General features: G+C 46.7%; 1 protein-coding gene across 1 annotated transcript in view; it reads right to left on the bottom strand.

Annotated features, from left to right (window-relative positions):
- Positions 1-15,482, bottom strand: part of LOC147613031 (uncharacterized) — a 39,207-nt gene extending 23,725 nt beyond the window's left edge. The window contains exon 1 of the mRNA XM_086782325.1: positions 15,231-15,482. Coding sequence (XP_086638451.1) covers positions 15,231-15,413 — 183 coding nt within the window. The 5' untranslated portion in view covers positions 15,414-15,482. The remainder of the gene's footprint in view (positions 1-15,230) is intronic.
- Positions 15,483-16,113: the final 631 nt, after the last annotated feature.

Here is a 16,113-nt window from a genome sequence, read left to right as displayed (position 1 = left end):
CCATTGTAAAGCTTCTTGCTATTATAAAAGGTGATCTTGTCCACAAGCTCTCTCCTTTGCTCCCTCTTCTCTCTCTTGTTTTGTCTACGCTTTTGCCTGTGCATATGTGACCGCTCCCTACAGGAGGCCTACAGATCGAAAGACAATATACACATATTTAGAACACTTAATTTAACTGATATTAAACAATGGAAACAACAACAGCAACATAAATACTGGAAATACTGAAAATACACATGACACTAGCACTGGGGCCGGAAAGGGCCGGCCCCCCCCCTCAATACATTTTGTATTTCTTGGAGTATTTATATGTACAAGTGTCACGGGCTTGATAGGCCAGATTTCTCCACCAGGGAGTGAAAACAACCAAACAAGCTGGTTCAAGTCGATGAAGATGTGTTGGTCGGAGTAGCCTCAAATCACAGGCTCATTCCCACCTTCACTGGGTGTACACCTGCCTTTCACTGGTCTTCTGGGACCATGCACAAACAGGCATGTCCGTACTAACGCAGGCAAAGTGGTACACCGCGGAGAGACATGACCTGGTTCTCCCAGATTAGCTTTGCACCCGGTTTTTCCCCTAGGTTTTTGGCTAACCTTCACTGGCCCTCTGATCTTGAGGGCGCGGTTAGCACGCACACATAGGGGAAAACAAACCAACAAGAAAATTTCCAAGGAATGGAAATGAAAAAGAAATTCTCTATTCCTGCACTACACAAAACTTGTAGAACTTGAAGCTTAATTTAAAAGTTAAATTTTACATAAATTTAAACATAGCACCTGGAGTAGCTTGTTGCAGATAAAACAACAGAAGAGCCCTTCCTCTATTTTGTAGTCTCGTTCTTTGGTTTCAATAGCAGCAGTTTGTACAACTAATAGGCTGTAGATAACACCATTTGCAACACCTTATGCAAGTAAATCAACATCACCAGGTGTACACAAGCCAGGAGCAACATGGCTGAATACTGAATTTGTATGGGCAGCAGGTACAGTTGATGTTTAGGCAGCAAGTACTGTACGGTCAGCAGGTACAATGGGTGCTGCTGGTACAGCTATTACAGCAGGTACAGTAGGCGGGTATGTGTACAGCAGGTACAGGTACGTGTGCAGCCCTGCAGGTAGGTACAGCTACAAGTACAGCAGGCGGGTGCTGCCCTGCAGACAAGTACAGCTGCAAGTACGGGTAGGGGCAGCCGGTTCAGTAGGCAGGTGCTGCAGGTACAGGTAGGGGCAGCCGGCAAGTACCAAGAATAATGGAGAGAACTAGGCGATGGAAAGAGAAAGAGCAGGCGATGGAAAGCAAGTCCAGCCACCACCCATGTGGGGCTAAAAAATTCATATCCCATGCAATACCTTTTTTTAAAAAGGTTATAAAGCCTTAAAACCAATTTAATACTATGGGCACCCTCAGAAGAAAATGTCTAGCCCCTTTTTAATATGCATGTGAACACATTACCTTATAAATATTAAGGTTTACCATAGTTTATGGATTTTACCTTTTAAAGGGGCCAAAATGAAAGTACTTACCACCTGTTCACACGCCACACCATCGAGTCAGCAAACAGCACTCCACGATACATTGGGAGCGTCCCCGTCCAATGTACTAGCACGGCATACAGGCAGACACACGCAAACAAGTCATGCAAAAACAAATTTATGCATGGAGGCATAAATGCATGTGTACATATAATGGATGAAATCTCCCTTTCATGAAACTTGTACAAGAAGTTCCTGTCGGACACAAAACTGGCGTGACAGAAATATAAAGATATGTCCTGGTCTTCGTATGGAGTGACAGTCCCATAGGTAAGATGCCATCCTGGCGATACACGGGTGTCACCAACAGGCTCCCGTCCATACAGCACGAAGCAAGTCACACACGGGTGGCACGAAACTGGTTCCCGTCCATGTGACGCAGCACTGGTCACACGGGTGGCACTAATCTGGCTTCCGTCCATGTGACACCAAAAGACTAGCCCTTTCACATGGGACACTGGCCTGGCCCCATGTGAACATGGCACAAATCTGGCCGCTCTATGGAGTGACAGTACCATAGAAGTGGCTCCAGAAATGGAGATGGACCAAATGGTGACATCCCCCCAGGCTTCTAAACAGTTGTTCTCAACTGAAAAGCCTCAAGATATGCTTGCAAAAGCTGAGGGTAGTCAGCAAAATAATCCTCGTTTACCCATTTTGCATCAATTGGCAAATAATTTTTAAATTTCACAAGGTATCTTCTGGAAAGCTTCCCATGTGGTAACTTTCTCTCCTTGTGAAATACAATCTGCTCTGGCTAAAGGATCTCCTCAAGCTCATCAACTTCTGGTGGATCTTCTGTGTGACAGGCTCCTCTGACAGCATTGTGAATCTTCCAATGGCTGGGTAAAGCAAGCCTGAAGGACACTTCATTGATTTTGTCAACCACTTTGAAGGGTCCATAATATCGAGTAGAAAGCTTTGGATATGATCCCTCTCGTCCTGGTCTCTTTCGAAGCCTAGCTTTCTCAAATTTCAGCAATACTGCATGTCCCTTCTATGCTTGTCAACAGCCCTCTTATGCTTGTCTTGTGACCTTGCAATGGCTGTCCGCACCTGAGCAAAGGCTATATCCAAGTCATTCACATACTCTTCAGCTGTAAAAATCTCATCCTTTGTATGAAGGATGGGTGGCAAGACCACTCTGCCATAAATTATCTTAAACGGGGCCTTTCTCATGGAGGCATGAACTGTGTTGTTGTAGGCAAACTCTACAAGTGGAAGATACTTCTCCCACACAGTCTTTTGATTTGCCACATAACACTTCAACAAGTCCAACACGGCTGAATTTGCAGCTTCACTTTGGCCATCCGTTTGGGGGTGATAAGCTGATGAAAACTCAAGCTTAGTGTCCATGTTATCAAATAAAGCCCTCCAAAAGAGGCTCGTAGTCCTGGGATCTCTATCCCCAATGATGGACTTTGGCATACCATGATGCTTGAATATGTGAGCAAGAAAAAGCTTCACCGTATGATCAACTTTAATGGTTTTCTTGACAGGCAAGAAGTGAGCTTGCTTGCTAAACCTGTCCACAATGGTCCAAATAGCATCATTCCCATGCTGGGATCTAGGCAAATGCATAATGAAGTCCATAGCAATGCTTTCCCATGGTTGTGAGGCAATGGCTGAAGCAAACCTGGAGGCTTTTGCCTATCAAATTTCACCTTTTGGCAAGTAAGACATGCTCGTACTTATGCCTCAATGTCTTTACGCATGCTTGGCCAAAAGAAATATCTCTCAATCATACGTGTAGTAGGCATGATGTAACTCGCGGCCTTTGACACACTTGTTGATACCATCAATGCATATTAAAACACTTTAACATGGCCATAGCCTTAACACATCCATCATCACTTTGCATAAAACATAAAAGCTGGACAAAACATCCACAAATGCTGAAAATGGAGCTTGCACATGTGACACCACATAGAGGCCGGAATGGGCCGATCCCCCTCTTGGAGTATTTTATTACCCAAGGAGAATAATATCATGTACAAGCTTTGAGGGCCTTGCTCTCCCCACGGGAGATGCCAGATTATCCATATACAAATGCCATAACACAACCCAACACGAGGCAACCAAGCCGGAACATAGGCTGTAGAAATGCCGAGCCAACAACATAATCCATATACCTCCGTGTGGGTACTGATTCTTCCCCAAAAACCACGGGTCTTCATGCAATAGAGCTGGTACAACAAGTACAACTCTCCATTCAGCCGGTACAGCAGGTACAATGGCGATACAGTGGTTGGTATAGTAGGTATAGTGGCTGGTATAGCTGGTACGGTGGCTGGTACATCAGGTACAACAAGTACAAATGTTGGTACAGCATGTACAGTGACTAGTACAACAAGTACAGTGGCTGGTACAGCAAGTATAGAAGTTGGTAGAGCCGGTACAATGGGTGGTACAGCAAGTACAACAAGTACAAGGATTGGTACAGCCGACGGGATCACCACCTCCTCTCATCGAGAGGTTGAGAGAGGTGTGAAAGCCCAAGTAGGAAGGCGGTAAAGAATGAAGAGTGTTGGTGACCATCTGTCTGTCTGGGATAACCTCATCAATGTTGAGCAATTGTTCCTGCAAATCTTTCACTTTGGTGAGATGATCTGCCATGGAATCACCCTCATCCATAGAAAGAAGATCCAATTGCCTCTTCAAGTAGGCAACTCTTGCCTCGTTGCGTACCTGATACATTGCTTCCAATGTGTCCCATGCAAGCTTCGATGTCTTGCATGAACGAATGTGCGGAATAATAGTCCTTTTCACTGAAAGGGCTATCAATGACATGGCTTGTGCATCTCTAGAGTCCCATCTTTTCTACTCATGTGGGAGCAGGATCTACATCAAGAGCTCTTTGAGCACCTCCCCTTTGAGGCGTGGCTGGCTGAATGGTATGTGGGCGTGTGTCATCACCACACACGATGCCCCAAAGCCCTTTGGCTACCAGCAAATTACAGATCATAAAACTCCAGAGGGAGTAATTAGATCCATCCAGCTTGTCCTACTGGGTGAGCACACCAAATACATCTGTAGCATTCTGTGCCATGTCAACAAAGTATAGCTGCAAGCAAACCAAGCACCAATGTGCACTGCCAGGCAACCAAATGTCCTGTGCAAATGTATGCCTGCAAACCAAAGCAAGTGTAAACCTGCACCAAATTGTCCAATTACACTCAATGTGTATACATACGCGACAAATCGCAGCTGTAATGCCCAATTACATGCTCCAATCAGAAAATCCCCAATTTTTATGCACTCCAATCGCTTCAATGTGCATCTAATTGGCCAATTTTCAGAAAAGCCCCAAATTTCTGCAAATGTAAGAGCTTTAATTTGCCAATTTTGACCTCAATTTGAAAAACCCCCAAATTTCTGCAAATTAGAGAGGTTCAATTTGCTGATTTTGACCTCAATTTCAAAAACCCCCAAATTTGCCTTAATCCTGTACCACCTGCAAGCTTACAAATCTTCCTGGCAAAATCTGCCTGCAAACCAAATGTTTATTTTTCTGTTTGCTGAAACAAAGGTACCTGGGCAGCCGGGAAGAGACCTTGTTGAAGGGAGTCGTTGCAGGTGAAGGCGTTGGAGGGAGTCGATGCAGGTGGAGAGCACACTGAGCTGCAGGTGATTCTTCACCTATGCACGTGGCAGCTGGCGGAGGTGTGCTCTGGGCAGTGGCGGACCAGCAGAGGCGGGCTTTGGGCATTGGAGTCGAACAAGAGAGAGGCCAGCGCTGGAATCGCTAGCGAAGAGGTAGGCGGAGTCGTGGGCTAGCGAGGAGGTAAGCGTTGTCATCAGCTAGGCGTGCTGGAGTCGTGAGCTAACGCGAATGGCCTGTAACGGTCGACGGTGAGGACGGCAGGCGCGAACGGAGGGCGACTAGAGTCAGAGAAGCAGGTCAGAACGGGAAGCCGTTGTAGTCGCTGGCGGGAGCGAGACGGAACGGAACGGCAACGCGAACGGGAGACGGTGAGGAGGGCAGCGCGAACGGGCGACGGTGACGGCAAGCGCGAACGGGCGCTGGGACGGCTAGCCTGCAGCCGTCGACAGAATGGGACGGCTAACCTGTGCTGAGCGTCGACCGGCCTGGGCTGGTGGCGTTGACGGGACCACGGCAGCCGTTGAGGGCGGCGCCGCCCGCGAGCTTGGCGGCGGTGGTGGGCTCCCCAGTAGTGCCGCCCGATCCTGGCGGCCGGACGGCTGAGCTTCGACGGACGGAAACACAGCGGCGACGGAATCTGACGGACGGAAAAACGCAGGCGACGGAAATTGGCAGCCTGTGGACGGAATTTCACAGAAATTTTTCCAGCAGCAGATTTCCAAGGCCATCTCCCAGCTCCCAGCTCTGATACCAAATGTTGGGTGTTGGACTCACACACTCACACACACAAACCTGCACATTAGGGTTAGGTGCAAGGTTGAGAAGCTCACACACAGAAATGAGAGAGAGAGAGAGAGCCAAAAGTGTGGTATCCACAAAATGCAAGTCAACCCTTGCATGTGTGCCACATCCATATAATATAGAACTACAAAATATTATATGTGTCCTTTCACACTTGATGTCCAAGGGGAAAAACCACATGGGAAAAAGTGCCCTTAGTTAAGCCCTGTTCACACATAGCACTACCATAAGTGAGCATATGCCTACACTTATATGGTTTCATGAACGCAAAGTGCTCATGTCCATGCTGCATTGCACAGCATCTTTATGTGCTTGCCTGCAAATGAAATTGCATGCTGTTTTCATGCCTGCATGACCTATGTGTAGTTCTGGGCTAGGGAACGCCCGTGCGTGTGAAACTGTCTGCTGACATGGTTATGTGGCATGTGAACAGGTGGTAAGTATTACCCAATCTAGGCTCAAATAGCCCTTAGGACTTAGCCAATATTTATAAGTGAGTGCGTTCCCATTTCATTAACGTTTGGGCACCCAAAAGTCACTTATAAATTATGACCGCTTTCAAGTTCACACTCACTGAAGTCCCGAGGCGGACAAGACTCAATGTCCAGGACCTGATCCTCCCCTTTTACTCATAAATGGGCATCTCTCCATGTCCCTTCACCCGATTGGACCCCAATTCACTTACTTATTAAGAGAAATTCGTGTTTTCTCTTCATGAGGATTTTTGGAGGCTGAAAACTCTGTTTTTCCACCATTTCTCTCCATTTCCAAGCGCTCCATAGCCATACCCAACTTGCTAGGGTGTTTTCCAAGCTTCCAAGAGTGTTTCCAAGTGCTAATCACTCTCCTACTCACTCCCAATGACTGAAATTCAGCAAAACAGCTCTCATTTTTGCTGTAATTTCTGGCCTTTTTGCTGAAAACCCTAATTTCAGCCTTCCTTTCTCAAGTTGAACCATAGGGGAAGCTTTCCCAGGGTTCCCTTCATCCTCTTGAAGACTTTTGTCGCGAAGGATTGTGGCAAATCGAAGATATCAACACTTCTAAAGCTTCCAACGCGAAGGCTTCCGCGTGCAAGTTCTATGAAGTCTGGTAAGCTAATTGGACAATGTGTTGTCATTACTTATTCAGTAGAAGGGCAGGACTCCTTGTTTAGCCACCTTGTGTAGTATTTCTCTTGTCCTATGTGCTCTTGAAGATGTTGCTACCTTGCTTGGTAGAACATAGAGCCAATGGTAGAGAATATGGACACTGAAGTCGGGCCGGGCATCAAGGCAGCTCCTTGGTGATCTACATCGACATACCATTGTTTTCTAAATGCTGAATTTCATATGCATTGGCATGGAGGATTTGGCAATGGATGCCCGTGAAGCTACGTATTGAATTTCTCCAATAGTAATACAAATTTACTCAAGGGAGGGATCGGCCGTTTCGGCTCATTGTGTGTCTCTTGTCAATTCAGCAAGTTACTTCTTGTATATGAGCAAAATGTCCTTCAAATCTTAGTGTATTTAAGTGTATTGATTAGCATTGTGTTCAACCAAGTTACATTTGGAGAAATTCAATACATAGCTTCACGGGCATCCATTGCCAAATCCTCCATGCCAATGCATATGAAATTCAGCATTTAGAAAACAATGGTATGTCGATGTAGATCACCAAGGAGCTGCCTTGATGCCCGGCCCGACTTCAGTGCCCATATTCTTTACCATTGGCTCTATGTTCTACCAAGCAAGGTAGCAACATCTTCAAGAGCACATAGGACAAGAGAAATACTACACAGGGTGGCTAAACAAGGAGTCCTGCCCTTCTACTGAATAAGTAATGACAACACATTGTCAAATTAGCTTACCAGTCTTCATAGAACTTGTTGCAAGCGGAAGCCTTCGCGTTGAAGCTTTAGAAGTGTTGATATCTTCGATTTGCCGCAATCCTTCGCGACAAAAGTCTTCAAGAGGATGAAGGGAACCCTGGGAAAGCTTCCCCTATGGTTCAACTTGAGAAAGGAAGGCTGAAATTAGGGTTTTCAACAAAAAGGCCAGAAATTACAGCAAAAATGAGAGCTGTTTTGCTGAATTTCAGTCATTGGGAGTGAGTAGGAGAGTGATTAGCACTTGGAAACACTCTTGGAAGCTTGAAAAACACCCTAGCAAAGTTGGGTATGGCTATGGAGAGCTTGGAAATGGAGAGAAATGGTGGAAAAACAGAGTTTTCAGCCTCCAAAAATCCTCATGAAGAGAAAACACGAATTTCTCTTAATAAGTAAGTGAATTGGGGTCCAATCAAGTGAAGGGACATGGGGAGATGCCCATTTATGAGTAAAAGGGGAGGATCAGGTCCTGGACATTGAGTCTTGTCCGTCTCGAGACTTCAGTGAGTGTGAACTTGGAAGCGGTCATAATTTATAAGTGACTTTTGGACGCCCAAACTTTAATGAAATGGGAACGCACTCACTTATAAATATTGGCTAAGTCCTAAGGGCTATTTGAGCCTAGATTAGGTAATACTTACTACCTGTTCACATGCCACACAACCATGTCAGCAGACAATTTCACACGCACGGTTCACGGGCGGGCGTCCCCTAGCCCGGAACTACACATAGGTCATGCAGGCATGAAAACAGCATGCAATTTCATTTACAGGCAAGCACATAAAGATGCTGTGCAATGCAGCATGGGCAAGAGCAATTTCCGTTCATGAAACCATATAAGACCAGGCATTTCCAGGCAAGTATATGCGATACCAGACCCAGTGGAAAGCCAATCCTCCAGGCGTTTCTAGGTATGTACACAAAGACACAAGTCCCAGCGGAAAGCCAAGTCCTCCAGATATTCCGGGCATGATAACATCAAGTCCCAGCGGAATATCATATCCAACTATACAGCATGACACGTGTCAATCACATGCATAGGCACATTCCATAAGCCATGGACACCAATCCAATATGTACATAGTGTGAAAGCAAGAGTGAACCATTCGGGTGGCCAAATGGTGACAGAGTATATGATGTAGTAAGATGTCTCCGAATGCCATGTGTCTTGCAATATTGCTTAAACTCCTGGGATGTGAACTCACCCCCTCCATCGGTCCTGAGAGCCTTGACCGAGTGACCGGTCTCTTTTTCCACCTCGGCTCTCCAATCACAAAAGTGCTGAAAAGTCTCATCCTTGGTCTTCAAAAAGAAAACCCAAGTATATCTGGTAAAATCATCCACCATCACGAGCATGTACAACGCCTTACTTGTCACGTGCATGCCACGTGGACATGCTTCTTCTGATCTGGACAAGCAGTAGGACAGGGTCAAACACCTTTTTAGGGCTGAGTGGGACCAAGAGGACTGTAGAGCCAGTGACCAGCAGCAGTGGATGAGAAGGCGTGGACGAGGCGGCAGCCTCACAAGGCTGTGAAGGGCAGCGTGGAGCATTCAGTAGTATAGCCGCAGTCGGTAGGCAGCCAACAGCAGCCCGACAAGAGGAAAACGCCTAGAAGTGCTGGTCGGCAGCATTAAATGCTGGTCGGCTAGGTTTGGTCCAGTCGGCCAGATTATAAGGGCCTATATAAAGAGGGCCAGGTCTCTTAGTCAGTCATTCAAGTTCCCCCTTGGGACTTGGGTCATAGGTAGGAGTACAAGTGACCTTTTTCAAGGGAAGCTAAGCTTCCAACATGGCATTGTAACAGACAAGTATATGAATAAGATTTTGAGTAGGTTAGGTCACTGCTTTCTCTCTTGCGTTTTCATCCAGTTGTTTGTGCATCAAGCATCCACAGTGGGAGTGCTGCGTTTTCTTATGAGTGATGATCTGGCCACAGAGGCTTCCGCATGTGACATTGGTATCAGAGCGTCAGCACTCAGCAGGATTTCCAGTGCTCCAAGAGCAGTCCCAAGAGAAGGTGCACAGTCCGAGGCAAGGAACACACCTAAGGGTAGATCTCCAAGGAGGATGGTCCGTGTTTAGCAAAGCCATAGGGAAAAGGCAATCCGTGGGTGGATGCCAAAGGGCATACCGGTGAGCCCATAGGAATACTGGTTCCAAGGGATGGTAGTCATCCAAGGGTGGAGCGAAGATGCCAGTGATCAGCCTCAAGGAAGGACACCAAGACCCTGTGTTCAAGGGAAAAGGCATGAAGGCAGGGGGACTCAGTGGATCAGGATGCAGGTTCTTCAAGGGGAGCAATCGCGGAGGATAGCTATGTTTCCAGGTCAAGTCAAGTTGCAAGACATCCAAGGATGACAGTGAGGAGACACAGCAGGGAATGAGGGATGATGACAGTCATCCAAAGAGGCAGGTTGGATCCCCGTCATCAAGTTTAGCAGGGGGGGATGTCACGTGCATGCCACGTGGACATGCTTCTTCTGATCTGGACAAGCAGTAGGACAGGGTCAGACACCTTTTTAGGGCTGAGTGGGACCAAGAGGACTGTAGAGCCAGTGACCAGCAACAGTGGATGAGAAGGCGTGGACGAGGCGGCAGCCTCACAAGGCTGTGAAGGGCAGCGTGGAGCATTCAGTAGTATAGCCGCAGTCGGTAGGCAGTCAACAGCAGCCCAACAAGAGGAAAACGCCCAGAAGTGCTGGTCGGCAGCATTAAATGCTGGTCGGCCAGGTTTGGTCCAGTCCGCCAGATTATAAGGGCCTATATAAAGAGGGCCAGGTCTCTTAGTCAGTCATTCAAGTTCCCCCTTGGGACTTGGGTCATAGGTAGGAGTACAAGTGACCTTTTTCAAGGGAAGCTAAGCTTCCAACATGGCATTGTAATAGACAAGTATATGAATAAGATTTTGAGTAGGTTAGGTCACTGCTTTCTTTCTTGCGTTTTCATCCAGTTGTTTGTGCATCAAGCATCCAGTGGGAGTGCTGCGTTTTCTTATGAGTGATGATCTGGCCACAGAGGCTGCCGCATGTGACATTGGTATCAGAGCGTCAGCACTCAGCAGGATTTCCAGTGCTCCAAGAGCAGTCCCAAGAGAAGGTGCACAGTCCGAGGCAAGGAACACACCTAAGGGTAGATCTCCAAGGAGGATGGTCCGTGTTTAGCAAAGCCATAGGGAAAAGGCAATCCGTGGGTGGATGCCAAAGGGCATACCGGTGAGCCCATAGGAATACTGGTTCCAAGGGATGGTAGTCATCCAAGGGTGGAGCGAAGATGCCAGTGATTAGCCTCAAGGAAGGACACCAAGACCCTGTGTTCAAGGGAAAAGGCATGAAGGCAGGGGGACTCAGTGGATCAGGATGCAGGTTCTTCAAGGGGAGCAATCGCGGAGGATAGCAATGTTTCCAGGTCAAGTCAAGTTGCCAGACATCCAAGGATGACAGTGAGGAGACACGGCAGGGAATGAGGGATGATGACAGTCATCCAAAGAGGCAGGTTGGATCCCCGTCATCAAGTTTAGCAGGGGGGATGTCACGTGCATGCCACGTGGACATGCTTCTTCTGATCTGGACAAGCAGTAGGACAGGGTCAGACACCTTTTTAGGGCTGAGTGGGACCAAGAGGACTGTAGAGCCAGTGACCAGCAGCAGTGGATGAGAAGGCGTGGACGAGGCGGCAGCCTCACAAGGCTGTGAAGGGCAACGTGGAGCATTCATTAGTATAGCCACAGTCGGTAGGCAGCCAACAGCAGCCCGACAAGAGGAAAACGCCTAGAAGTGCTGGTCGGCAGCATTAAATGCTGGTCGGCCAGGTTTGGTCCAGTCAGCCAGATTATAAGGGCCTATATAAAGAGGGCCAGGTCTCTTAGTCAGTCATTCAAGTTCCCCCTTGGGACTTGGGTCATAGGTAGGAGTACAAGTGACCTTTTTCAAGGAAAGCTGAGCTTCCAACATGGCATTGTAACAGACAAGTATATGAATAAGATTTTGAGTAGGTTAGGTCACTACTTTCTCTCTTGCGTTTTCATCCAGTTGTTTGTGCATCAAGCATCCAGTGGGAGTGCTGCGTTTTCTTATGAGTGATGATCTGGCCACAGAGGCTTCCGCATGTGACATTACTCAAAGACGCGGTACTCATAGGACCACATAAGTCTGCATGAATGAGAGCAAGTGATGTCGAAGATCTGTGTGTCGCCTGCTTCAGAAAGGCGGCTTGGTGTTGCTTCCCCTGTAAACAAGAGGAAGAGGCAGAAGATGGAGCCTTGATGGTCGGTAATCCCTCAACCAACCCATCCTTCGAAGCTCGCTACAGAAGCTGATAGATCAAATGGCCAAACCGAGCATGCCAAAGAGCAGAAGAAGCACTAGAAGAAGCACTATCTTGGACTGCCTGAGCCAAGATGCTACCAGTCGCCTTATCACGAATGGTAATCTCATAACGAGAAAAGATCACCTCCGCACCCTGAGCTATAAGAGCACTCATTGACAAAAGGTTAAAAGCCAAATCTGGAATATACAGAACGTCAGAGAAGTACCTCTTGTCCTCGTCAGAACAGAAGATGGGAATAGTGCCATGTCCATGCACTGGCACTGAGGAAGAATCACCCAGAGTGATCTCGCCTAATCTGGCAGTGAAGTCCTCGAACCAATCTCGATGGGGTGTCATATGAGCAGTAGCAACACTATCAACAATCCAAGACCATGACTGAGAAGTCACAAGAGCAAGTATACGCCGAGTACCTGCTAAGAGAAGAATGCCATCATCCTTCTTGGGTTGAGACACCACCGTTGAGAAAGAGTTCTTTGCTGCTTCATCACGCTTCTTCTTGTGGCATTGGGGTGACTTGTGACCCTTCTTGCCACAATAATGACATTCAATGTCCTTATTCTTTGAAGATTTGTTGTCTTTATCCTTGTCGGAATCCTTGGAGTTCTGACAGGAGTTCTTGTCAGAACTCCCATTTCCTTTCTTTTGTTGATTCTTTCCTTTATCTCGTGCTGCCAAAGCTCCATCAGGGCCACCAGAGGTGCCAGTCCGCTCCTCACAGCGAGACTCAATCTGCATAATGGCGGGGAGAACTTCCTCCCAAGTAACTGGAACAAGACGAGGAGAAGAAACAAGAGACTGAAAGTATGCATCAAACCTCTCTGGAAGTTTGAAGAGCAGCCGAATAGCCATGTCCTTTGTGGAGATGTCCTTGCCACAAACAGCAAGCTCGTCCCGAAGATCTTTCATCTTCGAGATGAAGGCAGATAAAGATGGAAAGGCAGAAACTACTAAGTTCATAAGTTGCTTTTCCAATGCCAAAATCTGACCCGGATACTTAATCTCATAGAGATCTGCAAAAGCCTTCCAAACTTCATGTGCAGCATCTGTTGTACGCACATGAGAGAGAACAGAATCCTGACAGTTCAACATCAGAAAGGAGAAAACGCGTCGGTCATTCGACTGCCAAATATCAATATGTAGGGTGGGAGGGGTGGCATTGGCCGGTGTAACAAGCCAATCCCAAAGATCCACGCCACGCAAGGCCAATTTCACCTTCACCCATAGGGTGTAGTTGGAACCATCCAACTTGGCAGACTCAGCAAACATATGAAGAGAAGTCAGTGCAGCCATCACAAAAGCTTGGGCTCAATCTCAAAAAATGCACAAACTCTGAAGAAGAAGTGTCCTCCACAGGTACCTAGAGTGCCACCAAAGCTTGCAACACCGCAGACCCCCTCTGCAAAGGGGAAAGCCCACTGGAGAGGAAAACGCAGCACACAAAAGGCTGCTGTCCTGAAAAAACAGGCCGCCTATGTCCAATCTCCACGTGGAAAAAGAAAACGCTGATCAAAGAGTACCTGATGGCTGTGTCGGTGAAGCCAAACTGTAGGCGAAAAGACCAACAGGTGCTGTCCAGAAAACGCAGCAGCAAAGGGCTGCAAATCTGAGAGAAAACGCAAAGGAGAGGGTGTTGAATCTGGGGCAGCAAAGAGGTTGCTAAACCGGGAGCGATGATACCATGAAAGAGTGCACAGAGCGGAAGCAGAGTGGCACTAGAATGTGCTGAACAGAGAGTGCAAGAGAGAGAGAGAGATATATGGAAAGAACTATGCTGGCAGCTGAATATACTGAACCAAAACAGTCCCAAGCAAGAGACACTACAAGTCTCATAAGTGAGGGAGCAAAATATGTACAAGACTGAATGAACAATGAGAGGCCAGCACCCACTATTTATAGTAGGGGTAAGCTGGCCAATTGGAGCTGCAAAACAGGCCGACTGGAGCTACTGTACAAGGCCGACTAGAAAATGCCAGAAAGGCTGGGAAAAATCCCAGAAAAATACTAGAAAAAGGGGTGGCCAGCCCACAAGCAAGGGCCATGCAAAAGGGACCAAATGGGCACCATAAAAGAGCAGAATCTGGGGATGAATGTGCTAGAGAGAGAGAGAGAGAGAGATCCACCGAAGGAGCTCTGTCACCCTGCCAGTGTAGACCATTAGTTCAATTTGGATGGACATCACCCACACCCTGCATGGACACTTGATGCATTTGTTTGATGATTCGAAGTGCATGCAACAGCACCAACACCAGGCCACCTTCCTTCACACTTGGAGTGAGGCCTCCGGTGTTGAGTGGCACTAGAGGCCCCCAATGTGTCTTTTCCAAGCTCCCCATCCCATGTAGTCTCCCTCCAAGAACAGACAGCCATGGAGAGAGCTCCCCCCCTCTCATGATCTTTTGTATATTCTACCTCCTCTTGAGGATTGTAATCAGCTCTTATGGATACCTTTAAAAGGAGATTATGCAACAGAAATGGGGGCAGAAACTCCAGAAAACAGTGTTTGCATTCCTTTTTCACAAGTGGATTGTTATAAACAGCATCCTTATTGACATTCACGTCGATTTACCACAACTGGGTTAATGACACATGACACAAAACAACAAGATGATCAAGCTTTGGATCTTGTAGATGGATTGTTGATAAGTGATTGAAAAACAGCATTAGGGTCTTCCTTCATAGATGGTTGTTGATCAGTGATGTGAAAATTGAATTAAGGTCCTTATTGACAGATAAAGAAAAAAGCATTAGGGGAGCAAACAGAAAACAGTACTAGGGCCAACCGGTTCCTAAACAAGGCCTCATGCGGGTGCCCATTCCTCCCTCTTCTTCATGTCACCAGGCATTTGGGTAAGTGTCTTCTATTGATTTGGGAGCAAAGCCCAAGGTGCCTCCAGGTAGGTAGCAGAGGCTTAGAGTCCTTTTTAACAGGTGGGATATTTGAGATGTGACTGGAAAAAGTAGCAAGGTTGACAAGGACACATTCAGGTTTAACAGATGGTGAGAAAAAAGCAACAAGAGCAACCACAGGGTCCTTAGTTACATGTAACCTTAAAGCTGTTTTGAAGTGAAATAACAGCAGCATTACCAACCTTAGGGCCCTTCCTCCTACTGTATTGTGGTGTGCTGCAAGAAGGGTTGTGGGTGCAGTAGAGAGCTCTCTGTGTGCATTCCAAGAACTCGGCTTTTATGCCATGGCGGCCTCGCATACGGACTGCCCACGGGTAGCTGTTCTCCGGCCTCCATGCCCACTTCACCAGTCGATCCCTGGCCATCGCTCTCAAGTTCTGTAAAGTGCGAAGCTCACGACCAGGGCTCACATAACCCGATTCGTAGTTTAATTTTCCTGGTTAAAACTTAGAAATCCTGGTTGACATTTTAGTTATTGTTTTTAATTTTAAAGTTGAAATTTGTACATTTTAGTTATAAATTTTGACGACATTTGTACGATTTTTATAGATTTTTAAGTCTAAATTTCGGTTAAACCTAAGCATTGCCTTTAATTTTAAAAGTTGAAAAAACTTTTTTTTTCGAGTGCTAGGTACAATTCGGCGAATTTTATTGGATTAATCATTGGTATGTTTTAAGGATGATTTTTAGACGACAAATACTAGGCACACCAAATTGCAAAATGAAACACATGGAGTAACTAAGTTATGGAGAGAAGAATACTTAGTTCCTCCTTCAAAAACCAATGACTACAAGTGAAGACAATTGCTTTCGACTCATGTGCTCAAACCAATGACTACAAGTGATGACAGTTGCTTTCGACTCATGTGCTCCGATTTGCTGGAAGCTTCAATGGCATTCTAATAAAAAGACATTGAGACAAAGGGTTGTATGCATTGTGGAATAAGGGTGCACATACAATAAACGGAGATCCCTAACTAATCAGATGGAGAGCTGCATTATTCATTTCCCATGGAGGGATATATGATGATAGCCTACATTGGATCTGACTAGACCCAACCGATC

Source organism: Cibotium barometz, chromosome 44 (assembly GCF_041138505.1).
Source record: "Cibotium barometz isolate CiBa-2024 chromosome 44, ASM4113850v1, whole genome shotgun sequence".
NCBI lineage: Eukaryota > Viridiplantae > Streptophyta > Polypodiopsida > Cyatheales > Cibotiaceae > Cibotium > Cibotium barometz.
This window is presented reverse-complemented; position numbering and strand designations above follow the sequence as displayed.